General features: G+C 53.1%; 1 protein-coding gene across 2 annotated transcripts in view; it reads right to left on the reverse strand.

The window, feature by feature from the left end:
• The window catches only part of LOC105704261 (homeobox protein cut), a 116,090-nt gene that overhangs the window by 17,965 nt on the left and 83,916 nt on the right, over window positions 1-14,209 (reverse strand). For both annotated transcript variants that reach the window (XM_012433326.2, XM_012433346.2), the window contains exon 3: window positions 1,813-2,131. In XM_012433326.2, coding sequence (XP_012288749.1) covers window positions 1,813-2,131 — 319 coding nt within the window. The remainder of the gene's footprint in view (window positions 1-1,812; window positions 2,132-14,209) is intronic.

Genomic DNA, 14,209 nt, shown 5'->3' on the forward strand with positions numbered 1-14,209 from the left:
TCCTCGCGTTCCTGGATCGATTCATAATAAACTCTCGGTTTCTCGAAACAATGGCCCCGTCCGGGCAAATATTGCGAATATCGTCCACAAATTTGCGTGCGAGTTCCGCGCCCGGCGCGGTTTGCCTCTTTCCCCCTACCTTCCACCAGTCTCTCTTTCTCTCTCTCTCGGTCTCATCCACCCCCTATCAGTCCGCCTCTCTCGCACTCACGGGTAGATTCGTGTCAGGACGCGGTAGCGTCGACGTAGCCGAGGTAGGGGAGGCTCCGCGGGGATGGGGGCGGTTACAGTCGTTTTCGGTAGCGTTAGTATCAGCTTTAACATGTAGCGTATATGGACCTGCGCCGAGAGAGTGGTGTAAACAAAAAAAGTGCAGCCTAAGCGTAGGAGGCAGAGAGAGACAGAGAGACAGAGGAAGTAAGTGCGAACACAACTGCAAGCAGGGTTATTTCTCGGATAAGCCGCGTTCGGTCGTTGCGCATCGCGTGGTCCTCTCGTAACGATTAGTTTTTAATGACCTCGCGGACGACGCGTCACCCCGACAAGCACCCCGTTAGTCAATCACCCGGAGACGCGGAACGTCAGGACCGGAGAGGGTCAGAGCAGCAGCAGTGATAGGAATTAGTAGAGCGAGTGCTAGAGGGATCGGCCGACAGCTTTACTGACGTTTGGGTTTGCCCTCGAACCTTCGCATTGCTCATTGTCGAGCTGGATGGTATATGGTAGGTACACTTACAATAAATACGTGATAAGGGAGATATCTATACATTTCGAAGGGGTTTGGACGGGTCCGCCTGGACCCCGAGACATCCACGCGCGTGGAAGACGCGTCAAGGGAAACGTCCGAATTTCGAGTACTCTTGGATCTTCCGAATAATGCGGCAGGTCGTTTAACGATTGAAACGTTACGTCAAAACGCGATATCCATGTAGATGGATGAACAGATGGATCGACCAATGCTTATGTGATGACCAATGATCTTTGTTGCCGATATCTGCGAGGTGGCCGGGATCGGAAATTTCCCTTGGAATTCTTTCACGAGTGAGGGACTACTCGGGTAATGTTTAGCAACTTCCGGGAAGAATCCTCGCATTTCCGCATGGTACTTCCGCGCCACCGGACCTCGTTCGTACGTTAGCGGGGCGTCTGCGCGTCACGCATGACCACGTTTCGAAAGATCCGTGCTCTCCGTAGTTCCGAATCGTTCGAGAAAATATTCCCGCAACTCGACCCGACGTTCTGCTGCGTCGCCGAAAAGGAACCGGAAGAAAACTCGTCGCGCGAAAACGCTGATCTCTTTCGGGTCAAAAGACGTCACCGAGACGACGACAATCCTCGCCGGTGACGCACTTTTGAAAGCCTCGATTTACCGAGGGAGCCGCGGACGCCACACGAATTTAACGCGATGAATCATCGCCGTTCCAAAATATTATTATATTCTCGGAAATCGGTTATTCGAGCTTGGAAGCGGAGAGACCTTTACGCGGACGATGTCGTTCCGCGCTCCATGCAGCACAGGAGATCCACAAAGCGCTACGCGTTCGTACTTGGCGCACGCACTGACGCATCCGATTCTTTGACCCCAACTTATTTTCCAGTCACGTGGTATCGATGAAACGTAAGAAGTGGTTTAAAAATGCTCCATAGCCATTGCAAATTATATCTATACGATGATATATCAAGCACAGGCTGGACATCTCCATGGTCTTCGGATGAAACCCGTGCTGCATGATCCGAGTCGACATCGACATCGACCTCGAGTACCCGAGGTCGTCATTGGAACGTCAATGAGTGAAATGGACGCGAACTTACCGAGCGCATCCGGAGTGCTGGGCGGCTTCAGGGTTTCAGCCTGCTGGAGAGCCTTGGACCTTTCGATCAGTAGGTGCTCGAGACTCTTGCCGGGCTCGACCGTCGGGATCTGCGACAATTCGACGGACCTCAGCACGTTGATCTCGCGCTTCAGGTCCTCGCAATCCCGCTGTCTCTCGAGCTTGGCCTCGAGTCGGGCGATGTGCTGCCGACGCGCTTCGAGCTCTTCTTCCAGTCGGGACGTCGCCTGCGCGCTCGTCTCCTGGAGCCGCTGCAAGCTCTGCTGCAATCTGGACACTTCCTCGACTAGCTGATTTATCTGAAACGAAATAGGCACAGGTCCAAATTAGAAGGAGATTATATTCTAATTCAAAGCGGGAGAGTTTGTCTCGGAATTTATTTTCGATTCATTTCGGATTTAATCGGATTCAAGGCATTATCGAAGAACCGCTCCTCGATTTACGAATCCCATTTTTCGGTGGAGAGTGATCGATCTCCCGAGTTCCAAAAGAAAGCTGTGCGAGTATCTAGAACGTCCCTTAACGATTTGGTACATTGGATTAATATTACTAGAGAAATTTACGAAATTCGTTGAACGCGAATGAGGAATTATTCCGCCGTATATTAATTGGCGAAAGTAAATTAAGAAGCGATTCAAAATTCAAGAGAAATTATACGTCGGGTTTGCATCAGTAGTCAGAGTAACGTCTCCATTCTTTAATTACCGAGCCAAGTTAATGTGCATTTTTTAAATATTAACCCCGCGGCCATTCCCCGAGGAAACGTCTACCTCGAAGAGTAGAGTGAGTTTCGATCAAGCAACATCTTAATTCGATTCCATCTCCCCTAGATTTGGCCACATTTCGTGGCTCGTAATCGGCAACCGCCCCGTCATTCTGTCAGAACCAAAAGAGGTTTATCCCTTACAAAGATATCGAGCATTTCCCGGTTGAATAATCGAGAGAGTGAAAGAGCAGGAGGAACCCACCCTCCAGAGCAGCCATCTTCGCGCGAAAGACAGTCGGCGAGTTATGAATCGGAAAAGTCAATAAGTAATTTTTCACGAGGAGCCCCTTTCGACGAAAGGGTAATTCCGCGGTCGTTACGAATTGCCCCGATCGTTTTTCAGTAGCAGGCCCGTAAGAAGCTTACCGTTCTTTATTAATTTTATCGGTAATAACGCGTAAGCGTGGGCGGCCAATAATCGACGTGGAGACTAATTGCCGAGAGGGAATAGTAATTTCCAGGGATGAAATGAAATAATGGCCGGAGAGCGGTGTCGCCGGGGGAGTAGTTTATCGGCGTTTCGCGACAATCGGTAATTCCCGCGATCGGTGCGTCAGGACGTCGAGGGTTTTCTTTGATGACAGGCTGTTCTCAGGGTCGTTGGCAGTCGAGTGGGTTTATTAATGACGACGGGATATGCCGATGACTCTCGAGAGGTGCATCGGTGGAGGTGGCCGCGTTTTACAGAGGAACGCACACGGCCGCGGAAAAATCACGGATCAGGCCGTAGTCGGCCGTGCACGCACGCCCCCACACGAAAGCACGGCTCGTTCGCGCGCGCACTCTGTAACGAATGTACGATCAATTGTAATCGACCACTCGAAACCAATCCTCTCGCGGTGAGTCCCGTCCACAATGCGCGCTTACTTGCGCACCCGCGTGCGGATACCCCGGCGTGCGCGTGGACGCGCGAATACGAATGGCGCCGCGCCGAGCCGTGCGATGAGCGCTGTAAACGATCGCGCCAATTGTTTTTCCTCGCGGTGGGGCAATACCGGCAAATCGACTCCCTTTCAAGCCTTCGCAATGAAGGGAGGTTAATTGAGTAGCAAGGCTTCAGTTTTGCAAAATCCACGCGCCCCCTCTCTCCGCGCTCCTCCTCCTGCCCCCGCACTTCTGCTCGCGGACACACGTAGGCAAGATGGATTTCCTCTTTTTCACTCTCACTCTCTTTTCTCCAATCTCCTCTTGCGCCCAGGGAAGCGTTCGAAAGTACGTCGAGAGACCGATTCGCGAGTAATAATTCCTCCCCGCGCCCCGATCGCCACCAATCGAAGAACCTTCACGCGGCGACCTTTAATGGCGGATTACTTATCGGGGGGATGGGGGGCTTCTCTTCGTCAATTGTCCTCACAGGGGCATAATCGATACGCGTACATGGCTCGATGTACGTGCGTACGTGCACAAGTTGGCGGGAAGCACCTTGCACGCGTAACCTGGTTGCGCTCGATATCAACCGTTCCGCCACGTAGGTGAAACTCGCGTATCCGTCAATTGCACCGACGGGATGTGTCTATCCGAATTTACGTTAGCCGCTATACCTCGGTCGATAAGCGTTCATTAATACCCGGGTAAAAATACTCCGATCGATTGGCCCGACAACAGGCCCCTCCTCCAGGTAGAACCGTTAAGAAAACTTATTATTATTTATTAGTGACGTAAAGGAGATCTACTTATCCTAATAAAGGAACTCGCCAGCGGCGTTCGGGGCTCCTTGTGGAGAAAATTATAAGCAATACGGATCAATTATATAACTATATATGTATATAGAAAGAGGAGAAGAAGGAATTGTGTGTAAATTTAAGAAAACACCTTTACCTGCCGGTAAATAAAGCGCACCGTTTCTTCAAAACGTGGCAACGTACTACTTTGTTGGCAAATCTTTATTCTAGTACTCGACGATATTAAATACGCAATGAAACGATGAAATACCCACATCTTTCTTTTCCAGGTACAGCGAACAATATCCAGTTACAGTGCATCTCGTTACCAGGATTATTAAGCCAAATCCGATCGGAATACATGATTTACCACCGTGGAAATCGGAAAGCCCCCACCCTCCACACAGAACGACCGTTCGTTTTTCTGGGCTCCTTGGTCCCTCATTTTCATCCCAAAGGAGGCAGCCCTCGTGCTCGATCCTTTAATGGAATCCTGCGAATTACGAGCCGCGACACGCGAAGGCACCACTCGAAACGGCATCGGCGTATATCGGGTATAATATTGGAATATGGATATGTGCTCGGCCGTGAGCGCGGCCGAGTGCACAGGAAGAGGGGTTCTGACGCCGCGGTGGCCCGTAGGGTCCAACGGGGAGGACTTCGTGGACCTCCGTATCCGCGGCCGGGTATCGATAATATTAATAACCGCGGTACAACGCCGGGCATTCGGGCGGGTGCAGGACGGTGGAACGAGGATTGTTAAATTTAATATCTCTTGCGGCCGTTCGCGAAAAACCGCATCGCAGTACCGCAACCGCCCCGCCGAAGGACCCCGACACCCGTAGGCAGTTCGACGTATCGATCTTTGATCTGCCGAGGGTGGAGCCGCACCCCCCGTCCTCGGCTCCGAGTGTGAGATTCGCGCCGATCTCGTAATCGATCGTCTCGTTGGATCGCGCGTGGCGCGACCACGTGAAACGCCCGGCAGACTTTCTAAGGGACGAAGGGGTTGGTCGAAATCGAATCCCCTGGCCGGGGATGGCTGGTGCGCATCCCCTTTGTCGGGGTAACATCGTTGCGCCGAGGGATGGTTCTCGTCCGGCATGGGGGCGACTCGGAGGTGTCGTCGGGCGGGGTGACGATCGGCCAACCCGCCCCGGGAAGGAGCGAAGAACAAGGGGTGCAAGGGGGCGTCAAAGAGATGATCGATTCGCCGGGTCGACGCCGGAAGATCGCGGCCGCGGACTGCGGAAACGCTGGCGAGTCCGGCCGGAAGTCGCGGAGATCGGCCCCTCGGCCGTTGTGTGGGTACTCACGAGCTATTGTGCACCCCGATCGAAAGGGGTTACCAGAAATAAAGCGCGAAAGAAATACTGTCCGAATAGCCGGAGAATGGAAGACGCGACAAAAGGCCAGGCATATAAGGGGTGGTCGATTTCGTCGGAGGGGCGGGAAGGAAGAGGCGGCGGGGAGGCTTGCCGGACCGGAAACCACGGAGATCGGCCTCTCGACGCGGAGCTCTGATTGCAGATATTACCGGAAAATGAATGGGATTACTCGAAAGAAAATGTGGGAGTGAAGTGCAGATAACTGGATCAGAATTTATAGAAATGAAATGGTCCCGGGACTTTTCGCAAAACGATTTGTCACAATGATTAAATCGCGTTGCCCCGATTGGTCGTGCTCGTCACGAGTCCCAACTTTTTAGAAAATCCCGCCAAATAACGATCTCGTTTTGGAACCAATTTTTAATACGACAAGTGCTGAAGGAAATTACTTAAGAATGATGAAAAGCATCGCCACGCTTATCCGCTATCATTAAACACAAATGCAACGTAAACGCGTTGGTTCCCTTCTTCGTTTTCTAAAGGTCCCCGGAAGTGCTTAAAAACCCGCAGGGTGCTCGTTACAACGAAAGAGCGTGTAAGACAGGGCCATTACCGGGCGTTGAATGGGTTTCGCAAGTCGCTTATTAAAAACGCCGAGACAAAAGGTACGAAAGCGGTAATTCGCCGGAGTAGCGGCCGGAAGATCGGCGCTCCGGGCCGCGGAAGCGACGGCCGAGCCGGACCGGAAGTCGTCGAGATCGGCCGCCATTGTGGCTCTTGGCTGCGGACGATCGCCTAATTCGCTCTGATTTTTCCTATTTGCATTATGGGGCGTCGGGCTTTTGTTTGTCGAGCTATTGATCACATTTTCTCCGACGGTATAATCAATCTTCGCGCACACACGCGGGGACCCGCGACGGGTAGCGCGCGAGTCCGGCACACGCGCGCGCACCCGCGCACACGTGCGCGCTCGCCGGACGGCAAGATGGCCGTTTGCTTCGTATTAATTTTACGACGCGCGACGCCCGCGTCGCCCGCGGTGCCCCCCGCGGTGCCCCCTGAGGCCGAGGGACCTGCCCACCCTCGAATGGACGTCAACCTGAGGAGATCCTCCCTGCTCGCCCGCGGAAATTCACCGAGCTGCTCGTTTCTCGATTCAACGTGCAAATCCAAAATTAAAAAATGATCGATCAACCCGATATTTCTAATGTGCTAGAAACTGGCATGGACAAGGTATTTCATGAATCGGCGAGGAAGTCAAAAATAAATCAAGCATTGACCATCGTTGCCAATAATTTGGATTTAGGGGAGATTCCACGGGTGTTGTAGAATGGGAGGACAATAATACTTTAAAAGCGTAAGTGCCTATTGTTAAGAAAGGAATACGGCAGGAAATTGGAAGACAGAGAAGCACTTCGCAAAAAGTGAGGCGTTGGTACGGCGCACAATACCCGGAGCTCATAACTAATAATCGGCTAAGCGGGGTATTCGCGCCTAGAAAGTAGCCGGAAGGGCCGGAAATCGGCGGGCCGAGGATCGAGAGGGCTCCGCTCGGCGTTCTCGCCGGCGGCAGAAGGCCAATTAAAAGCCGGCTTCGGAAAGAAAGTCCAATCGATAGGGAGAGGCCCAACGCCCCGGCGGCCGCGTACACCGCGAGGCAGCCGTACGAAGGGTTGCCCAAACTGGCAAGTGGGAATTATGGGTAGGATTAATATGCAAGGACTGGATACGTGCGGTGGCAGGAGGCAGGGTGGCGGGGTGGGGTGGGCGGCCGGAGGGTCGAAGGGTGGTCGGAGCCAGGGGTTCGTCGAAGCAACAAAAGGGGTCGAAGAGGAAGTATAGGAAGAGAGAGAGAGGGAGAGAGAGGGAAAGGGGTCGAGGATGGCGAGCGGGGACTGGGGGTAGAAAGCTCGCATCTCATCCCCACCAGGGCTCCTTACAGGATACACGGCTAACGGACACCCCTATCGATTTTACAACTCGATATATGTGAATACCCACTTGTCTAATGACTGATCGGGCTTCGAGCCGAACCCTTTCCCGCCCGCCGCCCCCGCGGCCCCCCGACCGACCACCCCCGGCGCCCGCCCACCCCCGTCGCCCCCGCCGAGGCCGAGCCCGAACGTATCTCGGCTCATTACACCGCCTCCGTACCTTCGACCAATATCTCGCGCTACATCGCCGGTCGCCCTGCCTCCGAGAAATCTCGATCGACCGAGCCCGATGGTTCCCTTCCCCCGACGGTGGCGCGCCGGCTACCACGGAGCCTCGAGAGCTTACTTTTTCGCGGACCCTGCGAACCGGTGACCGTCTCCTGAACCTCTTTCGATAACTCAACGCGTAATCGTTGTTCGAGGTTTTCCGTACTTCAATAGGGTATTACAATTTTTAACTACCCTATTTAAATGTATGCACGCGCCCCACCCCGAATTCTCGGTTAACTTTTAAAAATATCCAAAGAGAAAACGCAAGGACGGATACTGGACTTCGATTCATCCTGGATATACGAAAGAGACGCGGTTCAATAAAACCGATTAGCTTTCACGGGTCAGTATCTCGGCGGAAGGGCAAGAATAATTACGGGCGATCGGAAAGATAGCGCGGTACGCGTTAGCCGGGCTTTCGGTATTCGCGTTAGGGGCTGCCCAGATAGACTCCCGACATCGCGGGTGCGCGGGAGGAGTGCGCGTGGACGGCGGCGGGAGGGGACGCCCGTGCGGCCGCGAGGGGTAGAAGGCAAAATGTATGATATTTTATTTTAGCGTTCTTCTGGGCGCCGCTAGATAAGCCTCCGAGGATTTATGCTTATTACAAGGGAGCAGCGGCGAGAGGGCACTCTTTGCCGAAACCGTTCGCCATATAGGTGCTCTTCGGCGACGCGCGGCAGCGCGCTTATATACGCATCAGATTATGGGCCGACGGTATAATATCGTAGAGCCGCCTCGTGTAATATTGCCTTTTGTAATGGGAACGGCGTTTCGGATCATTGCGCTTCGAAATGTTTCCCTTCAGAGTCTTTTCCACCTTTATCCGGCGAACGACCCTCGGCGGCGGATTCCTCTCCGCTCGTCTTGCCGTCCCACTCCGTCTCGGCCAAGTCCAGCTCGCGCCCTCTCCCTTGCACTCGTTGCCGCCTCGACGCACCTCCTCCGTCTCCCTCGGCTCTGTGGCTCGACCGCGTAACAGGTACGAGCGGGTCATTACCGTTCGGGGTAACGAAGAAAGAACATTCTCGAAACATCGACGGGAGCACTGGTCGATGGAACGGGTTTTAAACTTTCGTGGCTTTCCGGTCGATCGGTCGTAAAACCAACCCCCGCCCCGGGGAGGCCGATAACGACTCGATTCCACGCACGTCGTCGGGGCCGTAGAGAGAAAGCGACCGGAGTTCATGCTTCCTAGAACTCGGTGCTCGTTAAATGTTTCGCCCTTGCACTGGATATTTATATTGCGGAATTATGATCTGCATGGCAACACCGAGTTCAAGGGTGGAATTAAATGCCAAGGCGGGAATGACGAACGACCGAATGACGGACGATACCGATCTGGTCGACGTCGTTTCATTTTTGTCTTTTTTTTTTTTAAAGCAAAATCGCTAAAACAAGGTCATTCGATTCGCAAAAGCGAAAGCCTCGTTGGGAACCATTTCTTTACATGGAAGTAGGAGAAGAAATAAATAATTTTTTTCTCCCAGAAGGAATTCATAATTCTACGAAATAAACGTTTGAAGTACGGAGAGTTTCAAAATCTGACATATAATTGTCCACGACTTACGAAATCGGGGCACGTGTTTTCAATCGCACCTATAGCAATACGTTAGAATAAATCGGTACGACCCTTAAATAAAAATTGAGTCATTTCAACCCAACTTCATCATATCATAAACGAGTACAAAAATATAAATATCTCGCTTCACAAAACAGGGTCACATTTTTATTTCACTTTCCGACTATCACTAATTGCACCTGCTCTACTACGTAGGGTAAAGTGCCAGACTGTATAAGGAAATTGCAAATTTATGGTATGATGACATCGGGTCGGAATGACGTTAACGCTTAAACCTCCGTTTAAGTGTTAACGTCTCAAATACGAATATCTGAAGGTATGAAAAATAAATTAAAATCGAGAAAATCCTCTTTTTTTCGCCATACCGAGGCGCACTCACTCATTCACGAGAGACGGGGAAACCGCAGGAGGAGAGGCTCCTCCTCGGGGGAAACTCCTCTCTTATTATCAAGCGCGAGTCGCGCTCTCGGGATTCGATTCGGGCGCGTCCTCGGGACCGCGAAAGTCGAGAATTAATATTAACCGCATCCCTGATTCGCATTACAAGCACAACGCGTTTATGAATACGCGCCCGGCCCCCCCGCGGCTGCGCCGCCCCCGCGGCGGCCGCACTCGGAATCGCAGCTCGGCAGAAGCCATATATTAGCTGAGGTATTCGCGGGAGAGAAATATTGAAACGAGAGGAACGTCGGAACGACGCCGGCGACGACGCCATGTCGGCAGGGCGGGAGGATCCCGACGAAGGTAGAGAAAGGGCGACGGGGATCGGGGAAAGGAGGAGAGAGAAAGAGCGAAAAAAAATTGGCGCGAGAGACGCGTCGAGAATTTCCGCGGGTAGCGCGGTGAACCGATATAGATTTCGCTGCTATCAGAACCTATTAGGAAAAACTCAAGCGTGGACATTCATTTTATTTCTCTTCCTCCTCCATTAAGCTTCTGGCGGTAATTTTCTCAAGGCATAGAACATCGTATGAAATTCTGACAAGTTCTGTTTAAATCATTGAAGGGACTCATCCGACGTGCCTGGGTGAAATATTCAGATACCGTACCTTCTTTTTGTAAACATATTACGGTTACTACTGATACTCAACCGAGATCTTTCGTCGAACAAAAATAGCCGGAACGAGGAATACAAGAGGGCTGGACGCGAGAAAGAGGAAAGAGACCTCCGACGTCAAAAAGCTCAATATAACGACACGTGACGATGACGTCTTTCCCAGAAAGGCGCATCCAACGAGCTCCCGCGTCTCCCTCGGTTTCAGTCGCTCCCTTTTCCGTGGCCGCGTAGGAGGCTCCGTCGCGAAATGGCAGAATGGGTACTTACGATAATTCCGACAGGCAGAAACTTAAAAGGGAGAATTCGTAGGGTGTCGGTGATTTCCCTCTCGATGATCGGCCCATTGGTGAGAGAGAGGGTGCCGGGCGAGGGTGCAGAAAGAGAAGGAGAGAAACATCCACCCTCCAGGACGGGAGAGGCAGCCGAACTCGAGGCGTCGAGCCGCCGGGCATTTGCTTCATAATCAGCGGGCTTCGACATTCGCCCGGCCATTGTGTCGGGTTTTCTCGTATTGACAGAAATGCTCGATACGAAATTTAGCCCGCTAATCTCGAACATTTATGCGCGCTTCTTCTTGCGTACGTGTACGCCCAAAGAGGAGGGGCGCCCCGGTGGAGAAGTCGTTCGCGACACACACGCCGCCCACGTTACACAGGCCACATACTCGACCCGAACCGTGCACGTTATGCATGGTACACTCACGCGCGTCGCGCACACGCCATTCTCGTTACGTCGCGACGTACATCGCACACACATCGGACGCCGTGCCCGCCACATACGCCGTGCACTTCGCCCTCGCGACACCCGCCACAGACGTCACGTACGACGCGCGCCCGCAAAGGCTACCAACGAGTGTTTCGCTCGCGGGTACACGTGAAGGTATGCACGTGCATCCAGTGCCTCCAGTGGCTCATGCCGATCGTCTGAAGCGCATTATTATACTCTGTCAGATACACCCCGCTGACGTTCGGCTATTGTCGCGCTGGCTAATGAGAAAGTTGCGAGTTTCGAGTTGCGATGCGATGCCGCCGACCACCTCGTTCGCTCGTCCGGATTTACGCAACGAACCGAACGAACTCCGAACCGATCGGGATCCGACCTCAGATCGTTATCCGGACTGGGTGCCATCCCCGAATACGTATTCAACAAAACGTTAGCCCGCACCTAGGCGCAAAACGAATCGGACGGAACTCGCTCCACGCGACCTCGGCGCGTTAAAGGTCCCGACCCTTATTTCCCATATTTTCCCTATACCGTCGTAACATATAAATCAAGCATTAGCCTCCCCATTTTTTCTACGAGATGAAATGGCAAACGAAATCGTCCTTCACCCGGGTCTTCTCCAAAGCCAGAACCGGCAACCACGGCACGGGCGCGACACCGGAAGAACGGACACGGAAAGGGGAGGAGAACTTGGCACCACCCGCACGCGAGGGTGACGGAAGAAGCGACGGTTCGGAAGCGGGAGAGAGAGGGAGCGAGTCGTCGCGGGGGTGGAGTTTAATTGGAGGTTTCTGCGCTGGAAACTTAGCAGCCATAAAAAATTATACGGTATCGACGGGGCGCTATACGGTTCCACATATGATACGTGTCGTTAGTGGGGCCCCACGGCCGAGCGGCGGGCAATGTGTGCCTTCGAGCGGCAATACCGGCGCACCAACCCTTTCGGACGTCGACGAACTCGCCCACCCCGCGGCTCTGACGCTCCGCAATGCAAATCTCTTTTTCGCCGCGTCTCGGTTTTAAATGGCGGCCCTCTCTCTCGGGTCCACGCTCCCGGGATACGACGGCGCCCTTCCCTCTGCGACCGCCACCGCGACCATCGCCACCATCGGATACCGCCGCCCATCTCGGCCACCCCCGCAACTCGCCGCCACTCCCGACGCCCGGGGCCGGCGCCCGGCGTCGCCGCCACCCTTCCTTCGCGGCGTTGGTCGCGCACTGACTCTTTTTGTCATTCCGGCTTATTCGATATATTGTCCCCGGCGCTCGCTCGGAAGGGTGTCCGGGGGCGCGGAGAGATATTGGAGACAAATGACGGTACAAAAAATGCATACGTGAGAACCGCTCTGGCATTCGGGGACGATCCGAACGGAGAATACTAATACAGAGGCCAAAGTGACGGCCACCCTCTCTCCTGTGCGATTAAAGCTTACTTCCGAGCGCCGGGGTGTGGGCTCTATCCAATGCCCGCTGATTTCATCATTTTTCTAACGTTTGGGAATTAGACGTATCTTCCGTTTTTGGAAAAAAAAAAAGAATTCCATTCTATTGAAACATAACACGATGATATGGTAGAAAAGAGACGATCACTTGAATAGTGACGGGTCTCGTTACTTTAATTTCGTGCTGTAGGTGATTTCGACATCGACATGTAATAAATCAATTTATACGCAACTTATATGGCAGTTAATCATTTTTCCGTTGCAATCTTGTACAAATTAGTAGCGAATTCATGCGTGATAGGGAAGTAAGTATTGGAATGGAATCTCAGCGTGGAAAAGATCAAAGGGAGTTTTTTTTGCAAAGCCTAGGACGTGCTATCTTTTGATCGGGATCGGATGCTTACACTTGAGCGACCGAATCGGGACTTTCCGTGTCTTCGCGCAGGACCCTCCACGTTAGAGGACCGCGAGGAGGAGAGGAGGCGCGGAGAGGGGCGGCTCGTCGAATTTTATCGGAAGAGCGCGATCTCCCCAAGACCTCCGTAGTCGTAGGAGCGACGAAAGGGTGGTCGGAGGGAGAGAGGGCCAGGAGGCGAGGGCGAGCGGTTCGGGCTAATGAACTTCTCATTGATTGGTTAAAATTTCGTTAATACTCTGACGTGTGCTTCCATGCCTCGCGCCGTTTTCCACCGCCCATGCCCGACCTCCGACCCTCCGTTTCTCCCGGGCAGCCCCTGCCCCTCGTCCTTCTCTCGATTTCTGGCCCCTCGGCCACCCTCGCTCTGAGAAGGGTGAAATTCGAAGGGCGGCTCTCTCGGTGTATGTGCGAGCCCCTGGCATGCGGGCGTATTAGTTAGGCCTCTCCGAAGCATCTCCACCTTTTATGACCGAAACTAACGAAATTTCCCTATCGGCGATCAATCCTCCCTGCAACCCTTTCATTGATCTGCCCGCCTTCCTCCGCGGCCGACCCCTTATCGCAACACCCTCCGCTCGAGTCACCCTCTCGTTCCCTTTCTCCGTCTCTTTCTCCGTCTCCTTCTCCCTCGCCCGGACTCGCCCCGTGCCCCTCTCCTCCCCACGTCCGCTCTCTTTCTCTTTCACCCTCGCCGGCTCTCCCGAAATATTACCGTCGTCCGAGTGTCCCCTCGTGCGACCGACCCACCCATCGTGCCAATGACGAATCTCTAATTTTAATATCGCTCTAGTTCACTTTGAAGTGCCCTCGTTAAAGGGTATCGACTTCCACGTGCTTTTATTCCTGCGACCACCGTCGGGTGTAGTCTTTTTTGCGGATTGCATCCTATAAGAGAACACGATTACCCTCCTTCTTTAAAGTACCACACCCGAAAACGTTCAACCGTTAGCGTCGTAACCTGGTCTATTTGTCGTTTCTAACGATCACTCCAGAACATGAAAAAAAAAATCTAACACCGAATTCGGAGATGCCGCGGTACCGACCCGCCATGAGCGTTCGATGGATAAGATCGTTTAGTCGAGGAAAACGGAGGGACATTATTTTCCTCTCGGATCTCTAATGTCCAACGATATTATAGGGCGTTCGAGAGGAGCCCGCCCATTCGCGGCGGAACGGTGGGAGAGCGGGTTGCGATC

This window comes from Orussus abietinus, unplaced genomic scaffold, assembly GCF_000612105.2.
Source record: "Orussus abietinus isolate OABI.00-Male unplaced genomic scaffold, Oabi_2.0 scaffold38, whole genome shotgun sequence".
Classification (NCBI taxonomy): Eukaryota; Metazoa; Arthropoda; class Insecta; order Hymenoptera; family Orussidae; genus Orussus; species Orussus abietinus.